The 23,870-nt window shown below is 47.5% G+C and overlaps 1 protein-coding gene across 6 annotated transcripts in view; it reads left to right on the forward strand.

The window, feature by feature from the left end:
* Positions 1 to 22,101: 22,101 nt before the first annotated feature.
* Positions 22,102 to 23,870, forward strand: part of SEPTIN11 (septin 11) — a 75,110-nt gene continuing 73,341 nt past the window's right edge. For all 6 annotated transcript variants that reach the window (XM_050945180.1, XM_050945181.1, XM_050945183.1 and 3 more), the window contains exon 1: positions 22,102 to 22,173. In XM_050945180.1, coding sequence (XP_050801137.1) covers positions 22,147 to 22,173 — 27 coding nt within the window. In that variant the 5' untranslated portion in view covers positions 22,102 to 22,146. The remainder of the gene's footprint in view (positions 22,174 to 23,870) is intronic.

Below are 23,870 nucleotides of genomic sequence, written 5' to 3' on the forward strand. Positions count from 1 at the left end.
TACGTCAAAATCTCATTGTGTTACTGGCATAATGCAGGAGGGAAGCAGGCTTCTAAATCTTGTAGCTTTTCCTCACTCATGCAGGTTTCTTTTATCCTTATGTACGAGAAGTTGCATTTCAGTGTTAATTACTGTTATCACAGTGATATTCACAATGTTAGTTGTGGCTGTATCAGAATGTAAATTTTAAGCTTCAATTTTGACATTTTTCTCCCCCAAATCAATATAAGCCATATGTCTTGTAGCTTAGTTAACCTCTAGTCTCGGTCAAAATAGAAGTTGCTTATTTTAGCCCTGACTCTGCAAGCAGCCCACCTGGGGAGACCCTTTCATGTGCGTGCACAGGAGCCCTATTGACTTCCATGGGGGTAGAGGGTGAGCAGGGGTCTGCAGCTTGCAGGATAGGCACCTTAGCCTATCTGCAACTCAGCATAACATCCACCAGGGCGAAGAGAGAAGAAACAGAGTAGTGGGACTACAAAGATCTTTTTCTTACTTTCAGTAATATTTAAAAGCACAAAGACAGAGTCTGTCTCTGGAAAACACTTTGAACAAAGTAGGTGATACAACCATCTATTATATTGCAGTATTTAAAAACCACCTGTTCGATAAGGTTTCCAGGGATGGGTGAGGGTGTCAGGCTTTGGAGTGGAATGAAGTTTGCTGCTGTGTTTATTGGCTGGCTGTGATGTTCCCCTGGTGTTATCTGGACCAGTGATCTGCTAGGTCACTCCAATCCCTGATTCTGGGAGCCAGCCTTCCCCTGCTCTGCTGTGAGAACCCTCACTCCTGGGCGGTTCACACACAGCCTGTAGCATGTAAAATGTTCCTTGGATTGTGCAACCGAATGACACTAGCCAATATTTCAGGTCCCAGACACAACCCTAGGAACAACAGCGAGGAGTCCTTGTGGCACCTTAGAGACCAACACATTTATTTGGGCATAAGCTTTCCTGGGCTGTAACCCACTTCATCAGGCGCATGGAGTGAAAAATACAGTAGCAGGTATAAATATACAGCACATGAAAAGATGGGAGTTGCCTTACCAAGTGGGGGGTCAGTGCTAATGAGGCCAATTCAATCAGAGTGGATGTGGCCCATTTCCAACAGTTGATAAGAAGGTGTGAGTATCACCAGAGGGAAAATTACTTTTTGTAGTGACCCAGTCATTCCCTGTCTTTATTCAGGCCTAATCTGATGATGTCCAGTTTGCAAATTAATTCCAGCTCGGCAGTTGCTCATTAAAGTTTGTTTTTGAAGGTTTTTTTGGTGAAGAATTGCCCATTTTAAGTCTGTTATTAAGTGTCCAGGGAGATAGAAGTGTTCTCCTACTGCTTTTTGAATGTTATAATTCCTGATGTCAGATTTATGTCCGTTTATTCTTTTGCGTAGAGACGTCTGGTTTGGCCAATGTACATGGCAGAGGGGCATTGCTGGCACATGATGGCATATATCACATTGGTAGATGTGCAGGTGAACGATCCCTGGATGCTGTGGCTGATGTGGTTAGGTCCTATGATGGTGTCCCTTGAATAGATATGTGGACAGAGTTGGCAACAGGGTTTGTTGCAGGGTTTGGTTCCTGGGTTAGTGTTTCTGTTGAGTGGTGTGTAGTTGCTGGTGAGTATTTGCTTCAGTTAAGGGGTCCAACCAGGGATATTCTATCTGCTACCCAAGATCCATAAACATCTCTCCCTTTTATCATGTTCTTTCTTCCCTCTTGACTTTGCCCCCCTTTCAGGGTCCGGTGAGTATTACTTCATCGCAGTCCCACACTGACAAAGGGAAAGGAGGTGACTCACCCGAGAGTCCAAAAGATCCTTTGTTGCTGCCTAAGCCAGTGTCCTTTGTTCCTGTGAGGATGGGCTGGGTTTGTCCCATACATACCCTGATGAGGTGTGAACTGCCTCTGTGTTCGTGGAGAGTTTTGCCTGGGGCTTGTTTTAAGCCACAAGGACACATTTTCAGCCTCATAACTATATACATGAAATTACAACCTATAATATTACTATAACAATGCTCAGTGCAGCATTAGCCTTCTGAAGACACCCAACATGACAAACTTTGCATTGGATACCACACAATCATTTTATAAAGATGAACATGGGGATGCAAACTCCTTCCCAGAGCCTGCACCCCCTCCCTCCACACTCTCCCCCATCCCCAAACTCCTTCCCAGAGCCTGCACCTGTCATAGCATTCCCTCTCAGATCTGAACCTTAGAGTTCAGAAAACGAGATACTAGCACCTGAATCCTCTAAGCTTAATTACCAGCTTAGATCTGATAGCACTGCCACCACCCAAAAATATAGTGTTTTGGGGCACTCTGACCTTCCCAACCTTCCCTGGGGACCCCAAGAACCCAGATCCCTTGGGTTTTTAAAACAAGGAGAAATAAACCATTCCCCCACCTTTCCCCCTTCCAGAATTTCCCTCTCTGGGCTATCTTGAGAGATACTGATCCAACCTTTTAAATCACCATACAGAGAAGTATCTCCCTTCCCTTCCACAAAGAGGCAAACAGATTCAAGGAAAACAGAGAGAGATTCTCTCTCTCCCCCCTCCCGTCTCCCCCACCCGTCCTGGTGAGATATCCCAATCCCCTGGAATAAAACAAGGGAAGCAAGGGGAAAAAAATCAATCAGGTTCTCTAAAAAGAAATCTTTTAATAAAAGAAAGGAAAAAGTAAAGAATTATCTCTGTAACTTCAAGATGTAAATATTACAGGGTCCTATAGCTTACAGACACCAGAAAGAGACTTTCCCCCCAGTACCAAGACAAATCAAAATATTTCCAGCAACTACACATATAAAAGTTAACCAGCCAGATCCACAACTGCAAATAGAGTAAAACAATCAAAAAGCCTAAACTGCCTGTTTTTACTTACTATTTGAAAAGAAACTTAGAGGCCTGTAGTAATGTCTGGTCTCTCTCAGACCCTCCGAGAGAAGAACACACAACGGACAAAGAACACACACAAAAGCTTCCCTCCACCCAAATTTAAAAGTATCTTGTCTTCTGATTGGTCTCCTGGTCAAGTGTCCAGTTCCCTGCTTGTAACCCTTTACAGGTAGAAGAGACATTAACCTTTAACAATCTGTTTATGACACGCCCCCCAAATTGCAGACAGTGGGGAACCTCACTGGCAGTGATTTCTTCCTAGAACTCTAAAATAAACAGATTAATACAACACATGCACCTTTACATATACCACTAAGTATATAACTAACAGACGTTTACATTTTAAGAACACTTTTTAACTACTGGATTCTGGGAAACTTTCACAAGAGAGTGCATCAGCTACTTTGTTAGAAGCTCCTGAAATGTGTTGAATTTTAAAATGAAAATCTTGGAGAGCTAAACTCCATCGAAGAAGTTTTTTGTTGTTCCCCTTGGCAGTATGAAGCCACTTTAGCGCAGCATGGTCGGTCTGTAGCTGGAACCGCCGTCCCCATACATATGGGCGTAGCTTTTTCAGGGCGTACACAATGGCGTAGCATTTCTTTTCACTGATTGACCAGTGACTTTCCCTCTTAGACAGTTTCTTGCTGTGTCAATGGAGTGGTATGCCCGTTCAGTCCGTCCTGGGGTGGCTGAGAACAATGGGGCGAAGCTAGTGCACAGCTCCTTGATTTGTCACCGCTGCAGACGTTCCAGGGTGGTTGAGAGGTTCACCTCTTCCACGCCACCGTCCTTTTTTCCGTCGTAGTAGACACCGTCAGGCCACTCAGCATCATCTCCCTGGACTGTAAACTGACAAACCTGTAAATCTCTGGAATAGAAAGGCTTGAGAGAATTAACATGGTACACTTTAGGCTTTAGTGAGGAATTGGGAAATGCTATGAGGTAGTTTACAGTTCCCAGGCGCTCTTGGACCTTGAATGGCCCTTCCCATGATGCTTCCATCTTATGGGCCTGTTGCGCCTTCAAGACCATAACCTGGTCTCCTACCTTGAAAGAACGTTCTCTGGCATGTCTGTCATACCAGGCCTTTTGCTCTTCCTGAGCATCCTTTAGGTTCTCTCTAGCAAGGGCTAAAGAGTGTTGGAGGGTGCTTTGTAGGTTGCTTATAAAGTCCAGAATGTTAGTTCCTGGAGAAGGCGTAAACCCCTCCCATTGCTGCTTCACCAACTGTAATGGCCCCTTAACCTCGTGACCATACACAAGTTCAAATGGTGAAAACCCTAAACTGGGATGTGGCACAGCCCTGTAGGCAAACAGCAACTGCTGCAACACTAGGTCCCAATTATTGGAGAATTCGTTGATGAATTTTCGTATCATGGCCCCCAAAGTTCCGTTGAACCTTCCACCAGGCCATTGGTTTGATGGTGGTACGAGGTGGCAACCAAGTGATTCACCCCATGAGTTTCCCACAGTTTTTCCATGGTCCCTGCCAGGAAATTAGACCCTGAATCTGTAAGGATGTCAGAGGGCCAACCTACCCTGGCAAAGATGTCTGTTAGGGCCAGGCACACAGTGTTAGCCCTGGTGTTGCCTAGAGCGACTGCTTCTGGCCATCGGGTAGCAAAGTCCACTAAAGCCAGTACGTACTGCTTTCCTCTGGGCGTCTTTTTTGGGAAAGGGCCCAGAATATCCACAGCTACTCGCTGAAATGGGACCTCAATTATGGGGATTGGCTGGAGAGGGGCCTTGACCTGGTCTTGAGGCTTTCCCACTCTTTGGCATACCTCACAAGACCGGACATACTTGGCAACGTCCTTGCCCATCCCCTCCCAGTGGAAGGACTTCCCCAACCAGTCCTTGGTTCTGTTCACCCCAGCATGGCCACTGGGATGATCATGGGCTAAGCTTAAGAACTTCCCCCGGTACTTAGTTGGAACCACCAACTGTTTTTGCGGCTGCCATTCTTCCCGGTGTCCACCAGAAAGAATCTCCTTGTATAAAAGTCCTTGGTCTATAACAAACCGGGATCGATTAGAAGAGCTGAGAGGCAGTGGGGTGCTCCGTGCCGCCGCCCAAGCTTTCTGAAGGCTGTCATCCGCTTCCTGCTCAGCCTGGAACTGTTCCCTTGAGGCTGGGGTCACCAGTTCTTCCTCAGACTGTGGACTTGGGCTTGGTCCCTCTGGAAGCGATGTAGGTGATGGGGTTGTTTCCGTTGCTGGTGAACCGCTCTCCGCTGGTGCACCTGAGGGTATTTCAGGCTCTGGCTGAGCCTTTTGGGTATGGCTGTCTTTGGCTTCTGCCAGTTCTGGCTCGCTGGCGCCCTCTGGCGTTGAGTTTGAAGATGTGGTTGCACTTGCTGGTGCTGGTTGCTGTTCCAGTTCCGGGCCTGGGACTGGAGGTGCTGTGGCTGTTTCAGTGGTTGGCATGGAATCTGGGTCCACTACCTCTGTCTGGGTCTCTGGTAACCCGGACGGGGCGTCTGTGGACGGTTCAGGAACAGGAATGGGTCTGGAAGCTTGCCTGGTTTGGCTACGTGTAACCATTCCCACTCTCTTGGCCCGCCTCACCTGGTTGGCCAAGTCTTCCCCCAGTAGCATGGGGATAGGATAATTGTCATAGACTGCAAAAGTCCACATTCCTGACCAGCCTTTGTACTGGACAGGCAGTTGAGCTGTAGGCAAGTCTACAGCTTGTGACATGAAGGGGTAAATTGTAACTTTGGCCTTTGGGTTGATGAATTTGGGGTCAACGAAGGATTGGTGGATAGCTGACACTTGTGCCCCCGTGTCTCTCCACGCAGTAACCTTCTTTCCGCCCACTCTCAAATTTTCCCTTCGCTCCAAGGGTATTTGAGAGGCATCCGGGCCTGGGGATCTTTGGTGTGATGGTGGTGTAATGAATTGCACTCGCATGGTGTTCTTGGGACAGTTGGCCTTGATATGTCCCAGTTCATTACACTTAAAGCATCTTCCATCTGATGGGTCACTGGGCCGAGGTGAGTTACTGGAGACTGGTGAGGTGGAAGAGTAGGGTGTCTGTGGCTTTACTTGGGTGCTATGTGGGGTCTTTGGCTGTCCTCGGTTGTAGGGTTTATGGTCTGTGTGCCCCCTGGGGTAATCGTTCCCCTTGACAGTAGCTTTCTTGCTTTCTGCCAGTTCCATCCATTTGGCTCCAATCTCCCCCGCCTCAGCGAGATCTTTGGGTTTTCCATCTTGTATGTACCGTGTGATGTCTTCAGGAACACCATCCAAGAACTGCTCCATTTGTATGAGGAGGTGCAGTTCTTCCAAGGTTTGAACGTTGTTTCCTGTTATCCAGGCCTCATAGTTTTTTGCAATGTAGTAGGCGTGTTTGGGAAATGACACCTCTGGTTTCCACTTTTGGGTTCTGAAGCGCCGACGGGCATGATCTGGGGTTATCCCCATTCTGTATCTGGCCTTGGTTTGAAAAAGTTTATAGTCATTCATTTGCTGCTTAAGCATTTCAGCTGCCACCTCTGCTAAAGGTCCACTGAGCTGTGACCTTAATTCTACCATGTACTGGTCTTCGGGGATGCTGTACCCAAGACAGGCTCTTTCAAAATTTTCCAAGAAGGCCTCGGTGTCATCACCTGCCTTGTAGGTGGGAAATTTCCTGTGCTGTGGAGCAATAGTTGGCGCCGGGTTGTTAGGGTTGGCTGGCACATGCAGCCCAGCTTTTGCCAAGTCCAGTTCATGTTTTCTCTGTTTTTCCTTCTCTTCATTTTCTTTTTGTTGTTTTTCCATGTCTCGGCGGTGGGCCGCCTCTTCTTCTTCTTGCTTCCTTCTGTGGGCCAACTCTTCTTCTGCTTGCTTCCTTCGGTAGGCCACCTCTTCTTCTTCTAGTTTTCTTTTGTGTGCTGCCTCTTTGGCTGCGTGTTCTCTTTGGTAGGCTGCCAGTTTGATGCTTTCTTCCTTTTCTTTCATCTCCATCTCTTTTTGTTTTATTTCTAGTTCCTGTTTGTGTTTTTCCATCTCTCGCCTGTGTTCAGCTTCTTTGATTTGTTCTTCGGCCTCAATTTTTGCCTTAGAAGTCATGGTTCCTGTTTTCTTGGGTTGGGGTGCCCTCCGGTGTTTATCTTCTGAACTGCAGGTTCTCTGTTGCCTCCTGAAGTCTGCCTAGCAACAGTGCCTTTAGCTAATTTTCAATGTTAAGTAAACCTGAAAAACCACTTTATTTGCATGCATATAGTGCTGGTACTGACTCTCAATGGGAGTGCTATTGTGTGACAAAAGACCCTTAACAGTCTGGTAATGGCTTCTTGCTTAACATGCAAGCCACAAACTGCCAGAGAGAGCAGAAAAAAAAAATTCTCTCTGGTTCCCTTTTAAAACCAACTGTTTCTCTCTGCTAAAAAGCCCTTAGCAGAGAAAAGAAAAATATAATATTCCTACTGGCTTCTGGATTCTGTCTATCCCACCACTGCACACCATATCATAACCTTAGTCCCAGATTTGGACCTTAGCGTCCAAAATATGGGGGTTAGCATGAAAACCTCCAAGCTTAGTTACCAGCTTGGACCTGGTACTTGCTGCCACCACCCAAAAAATTAGAGTGTTTTGGGGCACTCTGGTCCCCCTGAAAAACCTTCCCTGGGGACCCCAAGACCCAAATCCCTTGAGTCTCACAACAAAGGGAAATAATCCTTTTTCCCTTCCCCCCTCCAGGTGCTCCTGGAGAGATACACAGACACAAGCTCTGTGAAACTACACAGAGTGACTCCCCTTCTCTGTTCCCAGTCCTGGAAACCAAAAGCACTTTCCTACTCCCCCAGAGGGAATGCAAAATCAGGCTAGCAAATCCAACACACAGATCGCCCCCTGATTTCTTCCTCCCACCAATTCCCTGGTGAGTACAGACTCAATTTCCCTGAAGTAAAGAAAAAACTCCAACAGGTCTTAAAAGAAAGCTTTATATAAAAAAGAAAGGAAAAATACATACAAATGGTCTCTCTGTATTTAGGTGACGAAATACAGGGTCAATTGCTTAAAAGAATATTGAATAAACAGCCTTATTCAAAAAGAATACAAATCAAAGCACTCCAGCACTTATATTCATGCAAATACCAAAGAAAAGAAACCATATAACTTACTATCTGATCTCTTTGTCCTTACACTTAGAAACAGAAGACTAGAAAGTAGAAACTACTTCTCCAAAGCTCAGAGAAAGCAGGCAGACAGAAAACAAAGACCCAGACACAAACTTCCCTCCACCCAGAGTTGAAAAAATCCGGTTTCCTGATTGGTCCTCTGGTCAGGTGCTTCAGGTGAAAGAGACATTAACCCTTAGCTATCTGTTTATGACAGTCCCTCTGGAAGCGATGTAGGTGATGGGGTTGTTTCCGTTGCTGGTGAACCACTCTCCGCTGGTGCACCAGGGGGTATTTCAGGCTCTGGCTGAGCCTCTTGAGTGTGGTTGTCTGCTGCTTTTGCCAGTTCAGGCTCGCTGGCGCCCTCTGGCATTGGAGTTGAAGATGGATTTGCAAGCACTGTTGTCAGTGCTGGCAACGGTTCTGGCGCTGGCTGCTTTTCCAGTTCCTGGTCTGGGACTGGAAGCACTGTGGCTGTTTCCGTTGTTGGCATGAGATCCGGGTCCACTACCTCTGTCTGGGTCTCTTGTAACACAGACGGGGCCTCTGTGGACGGCTCAGGAACAGGAATGGGTCTGGAAGCTTGCCTGGTTTGGCTGTGGGTAACCATTCCCACTCTTTTTGGTTCGCTTCACCTGGGTGGCCAAGTCTTCCCCCAATAGCATGGGGATGGAATAATTGTCATAGACTGCAAAAGTCCACATTCCTGACCAGCCTTTGTACTGGACAGGCAGTTGAGCTGTAGGCAAGTCTACAGCTTGTGACATGAAGGGGTAAATTGTCACTTGGGCCTTTGGGTTGATGAATTTGGGGTCGACGAAGGATTGGTGGATAGCTGACTCTTGTGCCCCCGTGTCTCTCCACGCTGTAACCTTCTTTCCGCCCACTCTCAAAATTTCCCTTCGCTCCAAGGGTATTTGAGAGGCATCTGGGCCTGGGGATCTTTGGTGTGATGGTGATGTAATGAACTGCACTCGGTTGGGGTTCTTTGGGCAGTTGGCCTTTATATGTCCCAGTTCATTAAACTTAAAGCATCTTGCAGCTGACTGGTCACTGGGTCGAGGTGGGTTACTGGAGACTGGTGAGGTGGAAGAATAGGGCATCTGTGGCTTTCCTTGGGTTGTAGGTGGGGTCTTTGGCTGCCCTCAGTTGTAGGGTTTATTGTCGGTGTGCCCTCTGGGGTATTCGTTCCCCTTGACAGTAGCTTTTTTTTTTTTTTTGCCACTTCCATTCATTTGGCTCCAATCTCCCCCGCCTCGATTACCATTTTGGGTTTCCCATTTAGGATGTACCTCTCTATTTCCTTAGGAATACCATCTAAGAACTGCTTCATTTGGATTAGGAGATGCAGCTCGTCCATATTGTTAACCTTTGTTTCTGATATCGAGGCTTCATAATTCTTTGCAATGTGGTAGGCGTGTCGGGGGAATGACACATCTGGTTTCCATTTTTGGTTTCTGAACTGCCGACGGGCATGTTCAGGTGTTATCCCCATTCTGTATTTGGCCTTGGTTTAAAAAGTTTATAATTGTTTATTTTGTCCTTAGGCATTTCAGCCGCCACCTCTGCTAAGGGTCCACTGAGCAGTGGCCTCAATTCTACCATGTACTGGTTTTCAGAGATGCTGTACCCAAGACAGGCTCTTTTAAAATTTTCTAAGAAGGCCTCAGTGTCATCACCTGCCTTGTAGGTGAGAAATTTCTTGTGCTGTGGAACAATTATTGGCAAAGGGTTGTTAGGATTGGCTGGGTTCTGTTGCTTAGCCTTTTCTAATTCCAGGGCCTGCTGGTAGGTCTCCCTCTGGAGTTCCAGCTGTCTTTGGTGGTCTGCATCTTTGGCTGCTTGCTCTCTTTTGTAGGCTGCCTCTCTTTTTCTTTTTTTCTCAGCTCCATCTCTTTTAATTTTTTTTCATGTCTTGCCTGTGGTCTGCCTCTTTGATTTGTTTCTCTGCGTTCACTTTTGCCCTGGAAGTCATGTTTCCTGCTTTCTTGTGCTGAGGCGCCCTCTGGTGTTTATTGCCTGAAATGCTGGTTCTCTGTTGGCTTCCTGGGGTTGCTTAGCAACAGAGTCCTTTTTAACTTACTAGCCTCTCTTGAAAGAGTTAAAAAGCAAAAGAAAACTCTCTTTCATTTACAAATGTGTCCTGGCTGGAGTGCGTTGCTGACCACTTAAGGCTGCTTTGTTTAACAAACGACTGTCGTTAAACCTTAATAGCCCTCCCTATGCACAGCTAGAACAGAGCAAGGAAGAAAAAAAATTTCTCTGGCTGCAGTTTAAAAAAAATGAACCCCTTCCCTCTGCTTATAACCAGCTAGCAGAGAAGCAAATTAATAATTTTACTGGCTTTTGGATTCTTATGTATCCCACTGCTGACACCATGTCATAGCATTCCCTCTCAGATCTGAACCTTAGAGTTCAGAAAATGAGATACTAGCACCTGAATCCTCTAAGCTTAATTACCAGCTTAGATCTGATAGCACTGCCACCACCCAAAAATATAGTGTTTTGGGGCACTCTGACCTCCCCAACCTTCCCTCGGGACCCCAAGAACCCAGATCCCTTGGGTTCTTAAAACAAGGAGAAATAAACCATTCCCCCACCTTTCCCCCTCCCAGAATTTCCCTCCCTGGGCTATCCTGAGAGATACTGATCCAACCTCTTAAATCACCATACAGAGAAGCATCTCCCTTCCCTTCCGCAAAGAGGCAAACAGATTCAAGGAAAACAGAGAGAGATTCTATCTCTCCCCCTCCCGTCTCCCCCACCCGTCCTGGTGAGATATCCCAATCCCCTGGAATAAAACAAGGGAAGCAAGGGGAAAAAAATCAATCAGGTTCTCTAAAAAGAAATCTTTTAATAAAAGAAAGGAAAAAGTAAAGAATTATCTCTGTAACTTCAAGATGTAAATATTACAGGGTCCTATAGCTTACAGACACCAGAAAGAGACTTTCCCACCAGTACCAATACAAATCAAAATATTTCCAGTAACTACACATATAAAAGTTAACCAGCCAGATCCACAACTGCAAATAGAGTAAAACAGTCAAAAAGCCTAAACCGCCTGTTTTTACTTACTATTTGAAAAGAAACTTAGAGAGCCTGTAGTAATGTCTGGTCTCTCTCAGACCCTCCGAGAGAAGAACACACAACGGACAAAGAACACACACAAAAGCTTCCCTCCACCCAAATTTAAAAGTATCTTGTCTTCTGATTGGTCTCCTGGTCAGGTGTCCAGTTCCCTGCTTGTAACCCTTTACAGGTAGAAGAGACATTAACCCTTAACAATCTGTTTATAACAGCACCCACACCCAGAGCCTGCACCTAAACTCAGTTCCAGAGCCTGCACCCCTCACCCCCTCCTACACCTTCACCACTTGCCCCAGCCCAGAGCCTGCACCCAAACTCCATTCCAGAGCCTGCACCCCCTCCCTCCTCACCCGCTACTGTCCCCAAACTCATTCCCAGAGCTTCAACCCCCAACCCAGAGACAGCATTCAAACTCTGTCCTAGAGCCTGCACACGTCATCCCCTTCTGCACCACACCGCCTGCCCTAGCCTGGAGCCCACACCCAGCTCCCAAACTCCATCCCAGAGCCTGCACCCCAGCCCTCTGCACTCCCTCCCAAAGCCTGCACCCCTCACCCCCTCCTGAACTCCCACCCCCTGCCGCAGCCTGGAGCCTACACCCAAACTCCATCCCAGAGCCTGCCCCAGCCGCGAGCCTGCACCCAGCACCCAAACTCCATCCCAGAGCCTGCACCCCAACCCCCTTCCCATATACCCTCTCCTGCTCCCAAACTCCCTCCCAGAGCCTGCACACCATCCCTCCACACTCCCTCCCAGAGTCTGCACCCCTCACCCCCTGCTGCAGCCCAGAGCCTACACCGAAACTCCATCCCAGAGCTTGCCTCAGCCAGGAGCCTGCACCCAGCACCCAAACTCCATCCCAGAGCCTGCACCCCAGATTCCCTTCCCCACCCAAAATCCCTCCCAGAGCCCAACCTCTCACCGTCCTGCACCCCAATCCTCTGCCCCAGCCCAGGGCTTGCACCCCAGACCTCCTCCCCCCACCCAAACTCCCTCCCAGAGCCCTAGGCAGATGGGGGGCGGGTTCTGGGCACCACCAAAATGTCTGCAAACCTGACACACCTAAATGTGCTGCATTGAAACAAAAATATCAAAAACCACTTAAAGTGAAATTATACTAGATTCCTGCATTTATCGCATGGCTGAAGGCCGCTGGAGCACATCTCCCAGTAAAGAATGGGGTCCTTAATCTTTATTATTATTATTGATATGTATTACAGTAGCACCTAGAGGCTCAGATGAGATTGGGGCCCCACTGTGCTAGGTGTTATATATACACACACACACGGTAAGTGGGTCTCTGTCCCCAAAACTTTACAATCTAAGTAGACAAAAGGTGGGACAGTAACTGAAATAGGGAATTTAGGCACAGGGGGACTGAGGCCCTGATCTAAGGCTCATTGAAGTCAATAGAAAGTCATTGACTTCAGTGGGCTTTGGATCAGACCCTAGGTTATATGACCTAGGTCACACAAGAAGTCCATGACAGAACCAGGAATGGAACCAAGCCTTAACCGCAAGACAGGCCCATCATGTCTCACGTTACGTCAGTGGCATGGTGGTATCCCATATAACTGCAGATCTTTTAGGTGTTTGACTTATATAACCACATATCCACAAACATCATGAAACATGCAGGCTTTGCAAACACCATACGTATATCATGATGATGATAAATCACAATCACGCACACGCAGTTTTTATTGTTGGTTGTTTTAACTATGGCTATAACAACTAAGGGTCAGACCCTGCAAAAATTTATCAGCATCAGACGAGCATAAGCGTTTGCAGGCCTGGGTCTCAAGGAGGTAAACCATGACTTGTATTCATTCAGGGGACTGATTCTATACCATTAGGTATCAGTTGCAGTAATCTATCATACTGGGTGATGTAACACGTTGTACTACACAGATAATTCCACAAATGCAACAATTATAATTACTGTATCTCTCTAAGCATCACATTGTCGCTATAAAGAAGCTTGAAGTTGCTACAGTAAAAGTTACAGTTCAGCAACAAATAGCAGAACTGTTCAAGAATCTGTCAGCACTTTCCATGAGGTTCTGCTGCACAGATAGCAATGTGTGATACTATCTGTCTGTACCATATACTCTTTCATTGTTGCCCAGGGTATATTTTATGAACATATGTTTACATCCTACCAATGTTCATCTGAATGGAGAGTATGTACTGTTAAAAAGGGATTACCCCATAAGAATACTAAGAAAAGTTAATTTTTTTATCAAAATCAATTAATTTGGATGCAACCAGGGCCGCACAGAGGGGGGGGGCAAGTGGGGCAATTTGCCCCAGGCCCCGGGCTCCGCAGGGGCCCCCAAGAGAACGGGCGAGGCTCCCGCCCTAGCCCGACCCTGCCTCTGCCCCTCACCCGGAGCCTCAACGGATCCAGCAGCATCCCTGAACAGCAGTGCACTGTGGCTCCGGCGGGATTCTTGAGCTCCCAGCCCCGCCCCCTTACCATGTGGTTCTGAGCGGGGCGGAGCTCAGGAGCCCCGCCGGAGCCATGCCGCACCGCTGTTCAGGGACACTGCTGGATACGACGCGCTAAGGCTCCGGGTGAGCGGGGCACCGGGGGTAAGGGGCCGGAGCCGGGGGGAGGTGGTTGGCTAAGGGGCAGGAAGTCCTGGGGACAGTCAGGACACAGGGAGGGGGCAGAGGTGGGGGGGCGGTCAGGGGACAGGGAATGAGGGGGTTGGATTGTGGGTGTTCCGGGGGTTTGTCAGGACTCAGTGGGGGGGGGGTGGATAGGGGTTCAGGGCAGTCAGGGGACAGGGAACAGGGATGGAGTCCCAGGGTGGTGGTGGTGGGTCTCTGGGGGATGGTGAGGGGGCAAGGAACACGATAGGTCGGGGATTCTGAGGGAGGTGGGCAGTTGGGGGGCAGGAAGTAGAGGGGTTAGACAGGGGGCAGGGCCAGGCTGTTTGGGAGGCACAGCCTTCTCTACCCTAAAGCTTATTCAGCAGTTTGAGGCTTGCAGAAGAGCCAAGCTGTTAGCTTTTCCATTAGGGCTACCATCCCTTTCACTTCTCAAATGCCAAATTATATTCTATATTTAATTTCAGTGCCATAGGGAGATTCATGTCAGGGGAGAGTAGCTTCATTTAAAATTAGCCACTGGGGGAGGGATCACATGAGAAGAGCAATATCCTGCACCACCTATCTCCTTCCCGACCCTACCAAGGGAGACACTTCCCCCCCCCCCCCCCCCCCGGCATTCCCTGAGGCTTCAGAGGAGTTAATTCAGTGGTTCTCAAACTTTTTTGTCCTGGTGATTCACATAGCAAACCTCTGAGTGCGACCTCCCCTCCATACACTGAAAACACTTTTTTATATATTTAACACTATTATAAATGCTGGAGGCAAAGCGGGATTTGAGGTGGAGGTTGACAGCTCGCGACCCCCAGTAGTAAATTTGTGACCCCCTGAGGGGTCCCGACCCCCAGTTTGAGAACCCCTGGGTTAATTTAATTTTAGTACCCTGTGTCCATTCACATGCATGTGCTATTTTGAGCATGTCAGTTCTCACAACATAGGCTCATCCCAGATTCTGGAACAAGCTCAAATGCTCAGTTCGTGGAGTATGTACATAGTCTATACTAAAGACAAACCCACAGTAACCGTCTCCAGTTTGTGAGGGACCCCATGGAGCGAGTCTCTAGAAAACAGATAAATGCATGGAGGTTAAGTCCATTTAATGGCTATTAGCCAGGATGAGTAACGAATGGTGTCCCTAGCCTCTGTTTGTCAGAGGGTGGAGATGGATGGCAGGGGAGAGATCACTTGATCATTACCTGTAGGTTCACTCCCTCTGGGGCACTTGGCATTGGCCATTGTCGGTAGACAGGATACTGGGCTGGATGGACCTTTGGTTTGACCCAGTATGGCTGTTCTTATGTTCTAACCTAAATGAACCCAAAGTTATGGAGACAGATATGAGTCAAGGAAGCTAGCAGAGTATGAGAAACCTGGAAAAATCTCTGACTGGATGGGCTCAGGCGTTTGGTCACAAGCTGAGGTGGTTCAAAAGTTTTGGATTTTTTTAAGCAGAGTTTTTTAGTGTTTCTTTAAACAGTCAAACACAGCAAGCAGCAAACATTTGGCCTCACACTTCTGAAACCCCAAACCATATTCAGGTTTTGGCAGACTAATTTCAGCTTTTTAATTAAAAAAAACCACAACAAATTTTGAAGGAAAGCAGACATTGTCCGTGATTTTTTTCTGCTTTTTAAAAACCCCTAGTTTTCGATCGAAAAAAAGTTTTGACGGAAAATATTTGTCCAGCCCTTTTAATGAGCTTTAGTGCCTTTTAGCACTAGCTGATGCTGAGAACCAGCGATACCTTGTAAAGAAGTTTTCTCAAAGCTGGATTTGTGCCGAGATGCGGAAGGTTTATTTTTCCCAGGGCTGCCCCTGGCAGGGAGCAAGTGGGGCAATTTGCCTGGGCCCTGCAGGGGCCCCCACGAGAATATAGTATTGCAATTTTTTTTATGGAAGGGGCCCCCAAAATTGCTTTGCCCCAGGCCCCCTGAATCCTCTGGGCAGCCCTGGATGCAACTTTTCTGTATTCCCTTGTTCACAATTCAAAACAAAAGTAGCTCCAATAATCACACTCTCCCTCCTCAACCAGCTTTTCCTTCTGATGAATCCTGCACTGAAGTCATTATCCTGTGCTTATGACATCAATGCATTGCTGAGAAAATGACTGAGATGCAAATAATGCTGCTTAATCTCATAACTACAGGATCAAATAGGAGAGAATGATAGATTACTAGGGTAAAAAATATTAAAAGGCCTATATTTGATTATGAAGACGGTGGCAATTTTAATGGAGTTATGTGTAAGCAGGATATATTCTGATGCCCCCCTCCCCCCGTCTGATGTGGTAGTTCCCCTTAATAATTTCTGACTGCATTTTCCTGCTTGATATATAGTCTCTTACAGTGCCCAGACATCCTGTTCATTGTCAGTTTGGACCATTCCCAACAAGCTAGGCTTGTTCCTAGCTTAGAATTGATCAAAAACAGCAAAGAACATTGCCATCAGTAATACAGCCAAGCATAAACATGGATGAGTGAAGTTTACCCACTTCTCGTTTGGTGACTGTGGCATTTAGTTCGGGAATTTACCTACTTCTTCTTTTTATACCAGCGCATCATTTCCCTCTCTCCTCTTACACAGATAGTCCTTGATCTTGCAAACACTTAGGCCTGCTCTTGAAGTTAATGGAACTACTCCTACAAGTAAAGCAGCTGCATAAGTGTGTTCAGGATGGGAGTCATACTCAAATTTGCATCATGAAGCCCTGTATATGTATAATTTTGCACTGCTTTAGATAAACTGGTTTACTTAATCCGGTGCAACCCCCTGTGCGGACACACTTCTAATTTGGTTTCAAAGTGGCTAAATTCAGTTTAGCTTAAAACGATTCAAGCTGATTCAAAATAAGCCTGGTTTAAACCAAACCGTGAGTGTCCATACAGCCTTTTGCACTGGTTTACTGAATCAGTTTTAAATCACACCCTAAGACTAACGTGGTGCAATGCTGCAGGCAGGCAAAGATAATGGCTTGTGTACAGTTGTTGTCCAGCAGACTGGGTGTGACTCTACAGCTCTCTAGCTTGCCATGCACTAAATTGCTGTATGGATGCTGCTACAGTCCCCCAAAAGGTCTGTACTGCGCTTTGACATCCTGCTGTTTGAAATGGGAGTACATGCAGCTAGTGCGCCATAGAGGCCTACCCTAGCTTGCCATGCACTAAGGCCTGAGCTACACTAAAAACTTAGGTTGACCCAGATACGTTGCTCAAGGGTGTGAAAAATTCACACCCCTGAGAGGTGTAGTTAAGCCAACCTAACCCCAGTGTAGACAGTGCTAGGTCAATGGAAGAATTCTTCCGTTTACCTAGCTGCCAACTCTCAGGGAAGGGAGATTTCCAAGACTGATGGAAGATTCCCTCCTGTCTTCATAGATATTGAAGTTCTACAGTAGTGAACATGCCGATGTTGCATATTGAATGTAGACAAGGGGCTATGTCGCCATGTAGACAAACACTTAGTACAGTCCTGTCACCTATAATCTTTTCCTTTGTCTCTTCCAAGCTAAGTGGTTTAAAGAGATACTACTGTCTGTCCTCGGCAGTTTGTAATTATTTGCTCTCTCTCGGTGGGTAATACCCTTCTAGATTCTTGTAGTTAATAAAGTTTAACTCTTCACAGTTGTTCGGCAACTCTACGGCTCCAAAGGTCATTTCTGACTGTTCTGGAGAAATCTGAAAAAAGGCCCTAGTAGAGCTGCTCAAAAATGATGGAAAAAGAGACGAATCAGTATTTCAAAATAAATTGACCTATTTTCTGTAAAGCAGCTCTAGCCCTTGACACACAGGTTTCTAGCCGCTCCCGTTTTAATGATACAGACTCCTCCACATGTATTGTACAAACAGGGCTGTCCTTGGGGACCCATATTCCTGGATTTTAAAGCACTGAGATTAAACAAATGGCAAATAATTTTTCAACTTATCTTAAATGTATATTTTTCTCATTCAATTTCATCTGAAAAATAGAATAGTCCCATAGTTACAATGAAACACTATTAAAGGAATAGGCCAGGGCACCCCTTATCTGCAAAATCATAGAACTGGGGAAGTTCTGTTAGAGCAGTGATCTGCTCACTCCTGTGTGCTTTAGAAGGAATAACTTGCTGTTATCTTTGCACCAATGTAATTTTAGATTTGATGAAACGAAGGTGTGAAATCTTGAAAAATGTATGGTTTCCAACTGAGCATCAGGGACACCATGCGCTGCACTGCAATAACCCAAATCCAAACGGACTCTAGAAAATCTTTGGTTTATTTATTTGTCAACACTCTCTGCCCTAACCACTGTGTCCAGGAAGTCATCTGTGTGATACTATAAGAGAGAAACCTGATTTACGGCTCTTGTAGCTGAGGAAGAAGGGGATGAGTCATCCTAGTGAAGGACTTGTGCACTGGTGTAGCTGCGCTGTAGCAGCACAGTGGAAGTTCCTAGTTCAGAGGTGTTAAAACAAGACTTCCGCTGGTGTAGCTGACCCAGGTGTACAAAGGAGGTAAGTGGCATGGCACAGAAGCAAGTCACTTTTTAGACCACAGCAACAGTTCTGCACTAGGGGATCGTGGTGGTCCAGCTACATTCCCCATTATTGGCAAGACCTGAGAATTGACATCCACTGCACTGAAACTCATGATACTTTTCCTCTGGGAGAGCAGCAACCTAGGTTTCAGCTTCCTCTCATGTCAGGTTCCCAGGCCCTTAAAGTGGGATGAAAATCTTTGAGGAAATAAAGCAATCAGACCCAGATAGTCCTTTAAAAAGAATGAATTAATAATTAATATTAATTAACAAAAGGCGGACCCCCTCCCAGAATGGAGAATTTTTTTTGCAAGACCCTTGAGGCCATCATTACACATCCTGATTATAAACGGAAAATACCGTGATAAATAGCATTGTATTCACACTTCATGGGACTGTCTTAGGACTGTAATGTTGCTGCACCCCTCCAGGGAGCATCCTATCTTGGGGAGCCGCAATTCTTTCCTTGCCCCCCTCTTGGTCCAGCAGGATAGTCCAGAAGCCTAGGCTGACAGCTAACTACTGCCCTTTCCTTCCCAACTCCCTGCTACTCCTGGCTCTGTTTTGCTGGCCAGAGCACTGGGTGGCAGAAAACTGTACATATCCCTCCTTTCCCCATGTGCTCCAGATGCAGAGTAAGAGAGTGTACTGTGTGTACAGAACCACGTGGACCTGAGTGGCTTGTACAGGGGAAGCAAGATGTGAGTGCACTCCCCCTGCTGCCCCTGGAGCGTGCAGTCTGGGCGATGATCCAGGCTTTTGTAAGAGATTGTGTGTGCATTACACTGCGTGGTGTGCTTCTCCTTGCACAGTAGTATATAGATAACTTTCTGGATAAAGGTATAAAATATTTAGTTAAAGGCGTATGCCAGGGGTTGGCAACCTTTCAGAAGGGGTATACCCAGTCTTCATTTATTCACTCTGATTTAAGGTGTCATGTGCCAGTAATACATTTTAACATTTTTAGAAGGTCTCTTTCTATAAGTCTATAATATAGAACTAAACTATTGTTGTATGTAAAGTAAAGTTTTAAAAATGTTTAAGAAGTTTCATTTAAAATTAAATTAAAATGCAGAGCCCCCCGAACCAGTGGCCAGGACCCGGGCAGTGTGAGTGCCACTGAAAATCAGCTTGCGCGCTGCCTTCGGCACACGTGCCATAGGTTGCCTACCCCTGGTGTATGCATACGTACAGATATACACACACCATTGTGGTGTTAAGCCTTATGTTACCAAGACATGGTTAATCACCACCCTGACCAATTTGCTTATTCATCGTGCCCTTTTCCCCTATCTTTTGTTGATGTGTGATTTTGGCCTTGGTCCTGGAGACACACAGAAATGTATAACTTTATGCACTGCTGTAGTGCCATCGATTTCAGTGTGACTACTTGCATGTGTAATGGGAATGTGTTCAGGATCTGGCCCTTACACTGTAAGCTCTTTAAGGGCTTCATTTTGCAAAATGCTGCATACTTTGGTCCTGGTCATGCAAACTTTAAGTATCTGGGTAGGCCCATTGAAGTCGATGGTACTGCTCATGTGCTTAAACGCTTTGCTTGGTTGGGGGCAGACTGTTGAGCACTTTGTAGGTCTGAGCCTAGGGTAATGACAGTGCCTCTTCTCTGAGTTTGGAAATCCCAGGCAGGAGCAACGAGCCACAAATGCAGTGTTGTTATTTAGTATGACTGTTTAAAAGCAGAAAAAAATTAGCTGCCATTCACAAGCTGCTCCAGCTGTGATGTGCTTTCTAATATTTTATGAAATCAGGGTCCCCCTCATTATCGAATTCCCTAGCTCTAGCGTGATCAATAGCTTCTGTAAACAACAGCAGCACCAGGATCCAGCCAGGCGCTGATGCTGACCTCACTGTGCAAAGGCTCTGTAGTGATTTGTCCATCGACTTTCAAATCCTTTCCTCATCTCCACGTTTGTGATCTTAAAAAAATGAATGAGACTGTGACTGTGACTGTCCCAGCTGAAGCAAGACAAATTTAGACTTGAAATAAGGTGTAAATTTTTAACAAGGAGGGTAATTAGCCATTGGAACAATACACCCAAGGTCATGGTGGATCCTCCATCACAGACAAATTTGAAATCGCAATTGGATGTTTATCTAAAAGATCTGCTCTAGGAATTATGTCAAGGCAGTTCTATGGTCTGGGTTATACAAGAGGTCAGACTAGATGATCACAATGGTCTCTGTTGGCCAGGGACTCTATGAATCTATGAACACTGCAGAGCCATTCACCATACAAAAGGGAGTGCCCGAGAAAGAGGATTTCTGCTCCAGCTGAGAGTAATGACAGCTCTCTCTCACATCTCCACCCCTTTCCTTATGCACTTTAATTATAGGGAAACCTGTACAAGAGATCGGTCCCTGTTAGGTAATCTCTTGTTTGAAAAGACTGTGCCACAGTGTATCCACTGTAGTTACCGATTCTATTCCACCTGTAAGAGAAGGTCACTTCCACATAAATGTTACTTACACCTCTTGGGGTCAGAATGATCTGTGTTTGCATAGCAGAGGCCTGGTGCAGGACTGGGATTCCTAGGTACTACTGCCAAATAAATAATTGGGGTGGGAGCCTTGGGTGGTGGTTTAGGATGGGATTCACTGTATTCACTATCAGCAGGGTAGCTGTGTTTTCCTGGGTCTGTAAAAAGTGACAAAGAGTCCTGGGCACCTTATAGACTAACAGATTCTCTTATCTCCTGCAAATGTAAACAAACTTGTTTGTATCCACAACTGGGTTAAGGGGAAGTAGGACTGAATAGACTTGTAAGCTCTAAAGTTTTAAATTTGGGAGGGGGAGAGGGATAGCTCAGTGGTTTGAGCATTGGCCTGCTCAACCCAGGGTTGTGAGTTCAATTGTGAGGGGGCCATTTAGGGAACTGGGGTAAAAATCGGTCTAGGGATTGGTCCTGCTTTGAGCAGGCGGTTGGACTAGATGACCTCCTGAGGTCCCTTCCAACCCTGATATTCTATGATAGCTTTCGTGGGTGAATACCCACTTTGTTTGTCTATAAGGTGCCACAGGACGGGTTGTCACTGTATTCCCTAGCATTATGAAGGATGGTTTATAAAGCACAGTGTGAGGGCTGGGTCTGTCCATACCCACAGAGAGAGGGCGTCCCTGCCTCAAGGAACTTACAGGGTCAGTTAGTGTGGCACATGATATTTAGGTCCCTTCCCAGGCGCATGTTAGCCTGGCACCACTCGGGAGGGAGGGACACAGATTCCAGGTGCAGAAGACACTGTTTAAAGTTCATGACAGTCCGGTCATCGCGTCCAGGCCTGGGGAACGCTGAGTGAACCGGAGCCCCCTGCAGCCACGCAGCTGCCCGAGGGGGGGCTGTGCAGCCTTGCCGGGGTTTAATCCCCCCGGTCCCAGCGACGAGCTCTGCAAGGGGGGCTCGTGTGCAGCAAGTCCCAGCGCAGGAGCTGTCTGGCGGGGGCATGTGCGGGGCACGGGTCCCTGTGACCGACCCCCCCGCCGGCGCTGGAGGCGGTCCCCAGGCTCACAGCTGGGCTCGCCGCGCTCCCTGCACACATGGTTCCTGCAGCGGCCCGGGCGGACTCGAGCACTTGCCGGCGCGCAGGGGAGGGCGCGTCCCGCCCCGCCCCGCGCCCGGGGCTCGCTCTGCCCGGGGGGGCCGCGGGAGGGGCCTGGGGGCTGCCCCGGACCCCGGGCTCGCTGCCTGCGCGGGGACTGGGGAGGGGGAGGCTCCCCCCGGCGTGGCCAGGCTCCCGCCCCTCCCCCGGCTCCCCTCCGCCACGCATGGGCCCGCCCAGCCGGGTGGCCATGTTGCCGCTCCGGCGCAGGGGGCGCAGAGCGCGCGCGGGACCCGGAGCAGCAGCCGCAGCCGGAGCCGGAGCCGGAGCCGGAGCCGGGCGGGCAGGGGCGGCGCAGCGCCGGGATGGCCGTGGCGGTGGGGAGACCCGCGGTGAGTGCGGGCTGCGCGGGGGCCGGCCAGGCGGTGGGTGGGTGTCCCCGCCGGGCAGCCGCCGCCCCGGGGAGGGAACCAGGCGCCCGGCTCCGAGCATCCGCCGCCCGCCTGCCGGAGGAGCTGGGTGGCCGGTAAAAGTTTGGGCTCCCCGGAGGGGAGTCCGCCCGGCCGCCCGCTGCCCTCGGTGTGTCAACCTGCGGGGCGTGCAGTCCCCTGCAAACCCGGGGTGCGATCCGAATCCGGCTTCGCCTGGAGCCCTCCTTGCCCGCGACTGGTCTGTATTTGTACAGCCCCGAGCACCGCGGGGGCCTGGTCAGTACCTAAGGCTCCCGGCCCTAGGAGAATATGAACCGTAACAGGGAAATAGGTGTGTGGATGATGCTTTCCCCGCCTAGGACACTGATTTAGCTCCTGCATTGGGCTTCCAGCAGGGGTGGCGACTCCTTGACATACTTGGGGAGGTTTTCAAACATCCTCTGTCCTAGCAGCAGTGGCGGTAACTTGAGCACCTAGTGGAGACGCCTTAGTCTTCCTCCTGCTTCATACAAGAGTTGGGCAAATAGTTTATTCTCTGCATAAAGCGTTCGGTGGCGTGACCTGAGAAAGGGAGACTTGTACTGGAAAACAGAGGTGTTGTGAGAGAGAAGTGTAATGAATGTGAAATCTGGGTTAACACAGCATGAAATGTGCCCTTTGCTTCCTCCCTAGCTATTCCCTAAAGAATAAATGGTAATGGTGACTCAGTGTGGTCATTTGGCAGCTATAGCTTCTCCCAAGCAATTTCCCACAGTCAGGAAACATACAGCTGCTGGATTTAAGTGCAACTGTAGATTGTGTCTAGGATTAATTAGGGAGGGAAAAACGCCCAGGATTTCAGATTTTCTTTTAGGGGTTTTTGTTTGTTTCGACGCTTTGCTGATGGATAATCATTGAGTTTAGAAACGATAAATTAAAATTATTTCTTAGGACAAACTTGTAGCTTTTGTGAGTTTTGGTGTATACCCCATTTGTTTTGCTCTCTGGTTCCCACAAAGTTTTTCATACTTGTTAGGAAGTATAAAAGCATTAGAAATGATCTTACAAAAATGCTTTTATTATGTCTAACTCACAGAAATGTGGGAGAAATGAAATGGTGACCAGATGAATGCGCTTTCATGCATTGTTGGGAGGGGGAAGGGAAAGGAACTTGATTGACTTTTTCCTGTGCTGTACCAGTAAAACAGATGTTGCACATGGAGTGGAAGATTTAAAATGTGGCTACTTTCATAATGTGAAAATGGTGTCTGTGTTCAAGATGTGACCTGGATCACCCCGTTTCTGTTAGCATTTATTACTTAATTATGGATCTAACCGGCTAATAAACAGTATATTCCATGCAGTGGAGTACATGTATAAGGTTCCTTAGCAGTGTTGCTGTAGAAGGGGAAGTTACACTACTAAAGAAAATAAAACAAAAGTTGAAGTTTAATAACCAAACAACTCTAATTTATACTAACTACTAGAGCCAGAGCTGGCTGTGAAATGCCTCTCTAAGGGTATGTCTACATCTACAATTTTGCAGCGCTGGTTGTTACAGCTGTATTAGTACAGCTGTATAGGGCCAGCGCTGCAGAGTGGCCACACTTACAGCAACCAGCGCTGCAAGTGGTGTTAGATGTGGCCACACTGCAGCGCTGTTGGGCGGCTTCAAGGGG

Source organism: Gopherus flavomarginatus, chromosome 3 (genome assembly GCF_025201925.1).
Source record: "Gopherus flavomarginatus isolate rGopFla2 chromosome 3, rGopFla2.mat.asm, whole genome shotgun sequence".
In the NCBI taxonomy this organism is placed as follows: Eukaryota; Metazoa; Chordata; order Testudines; family Testudinidae; genus Gopherus; species Gopherus flavomarginatus.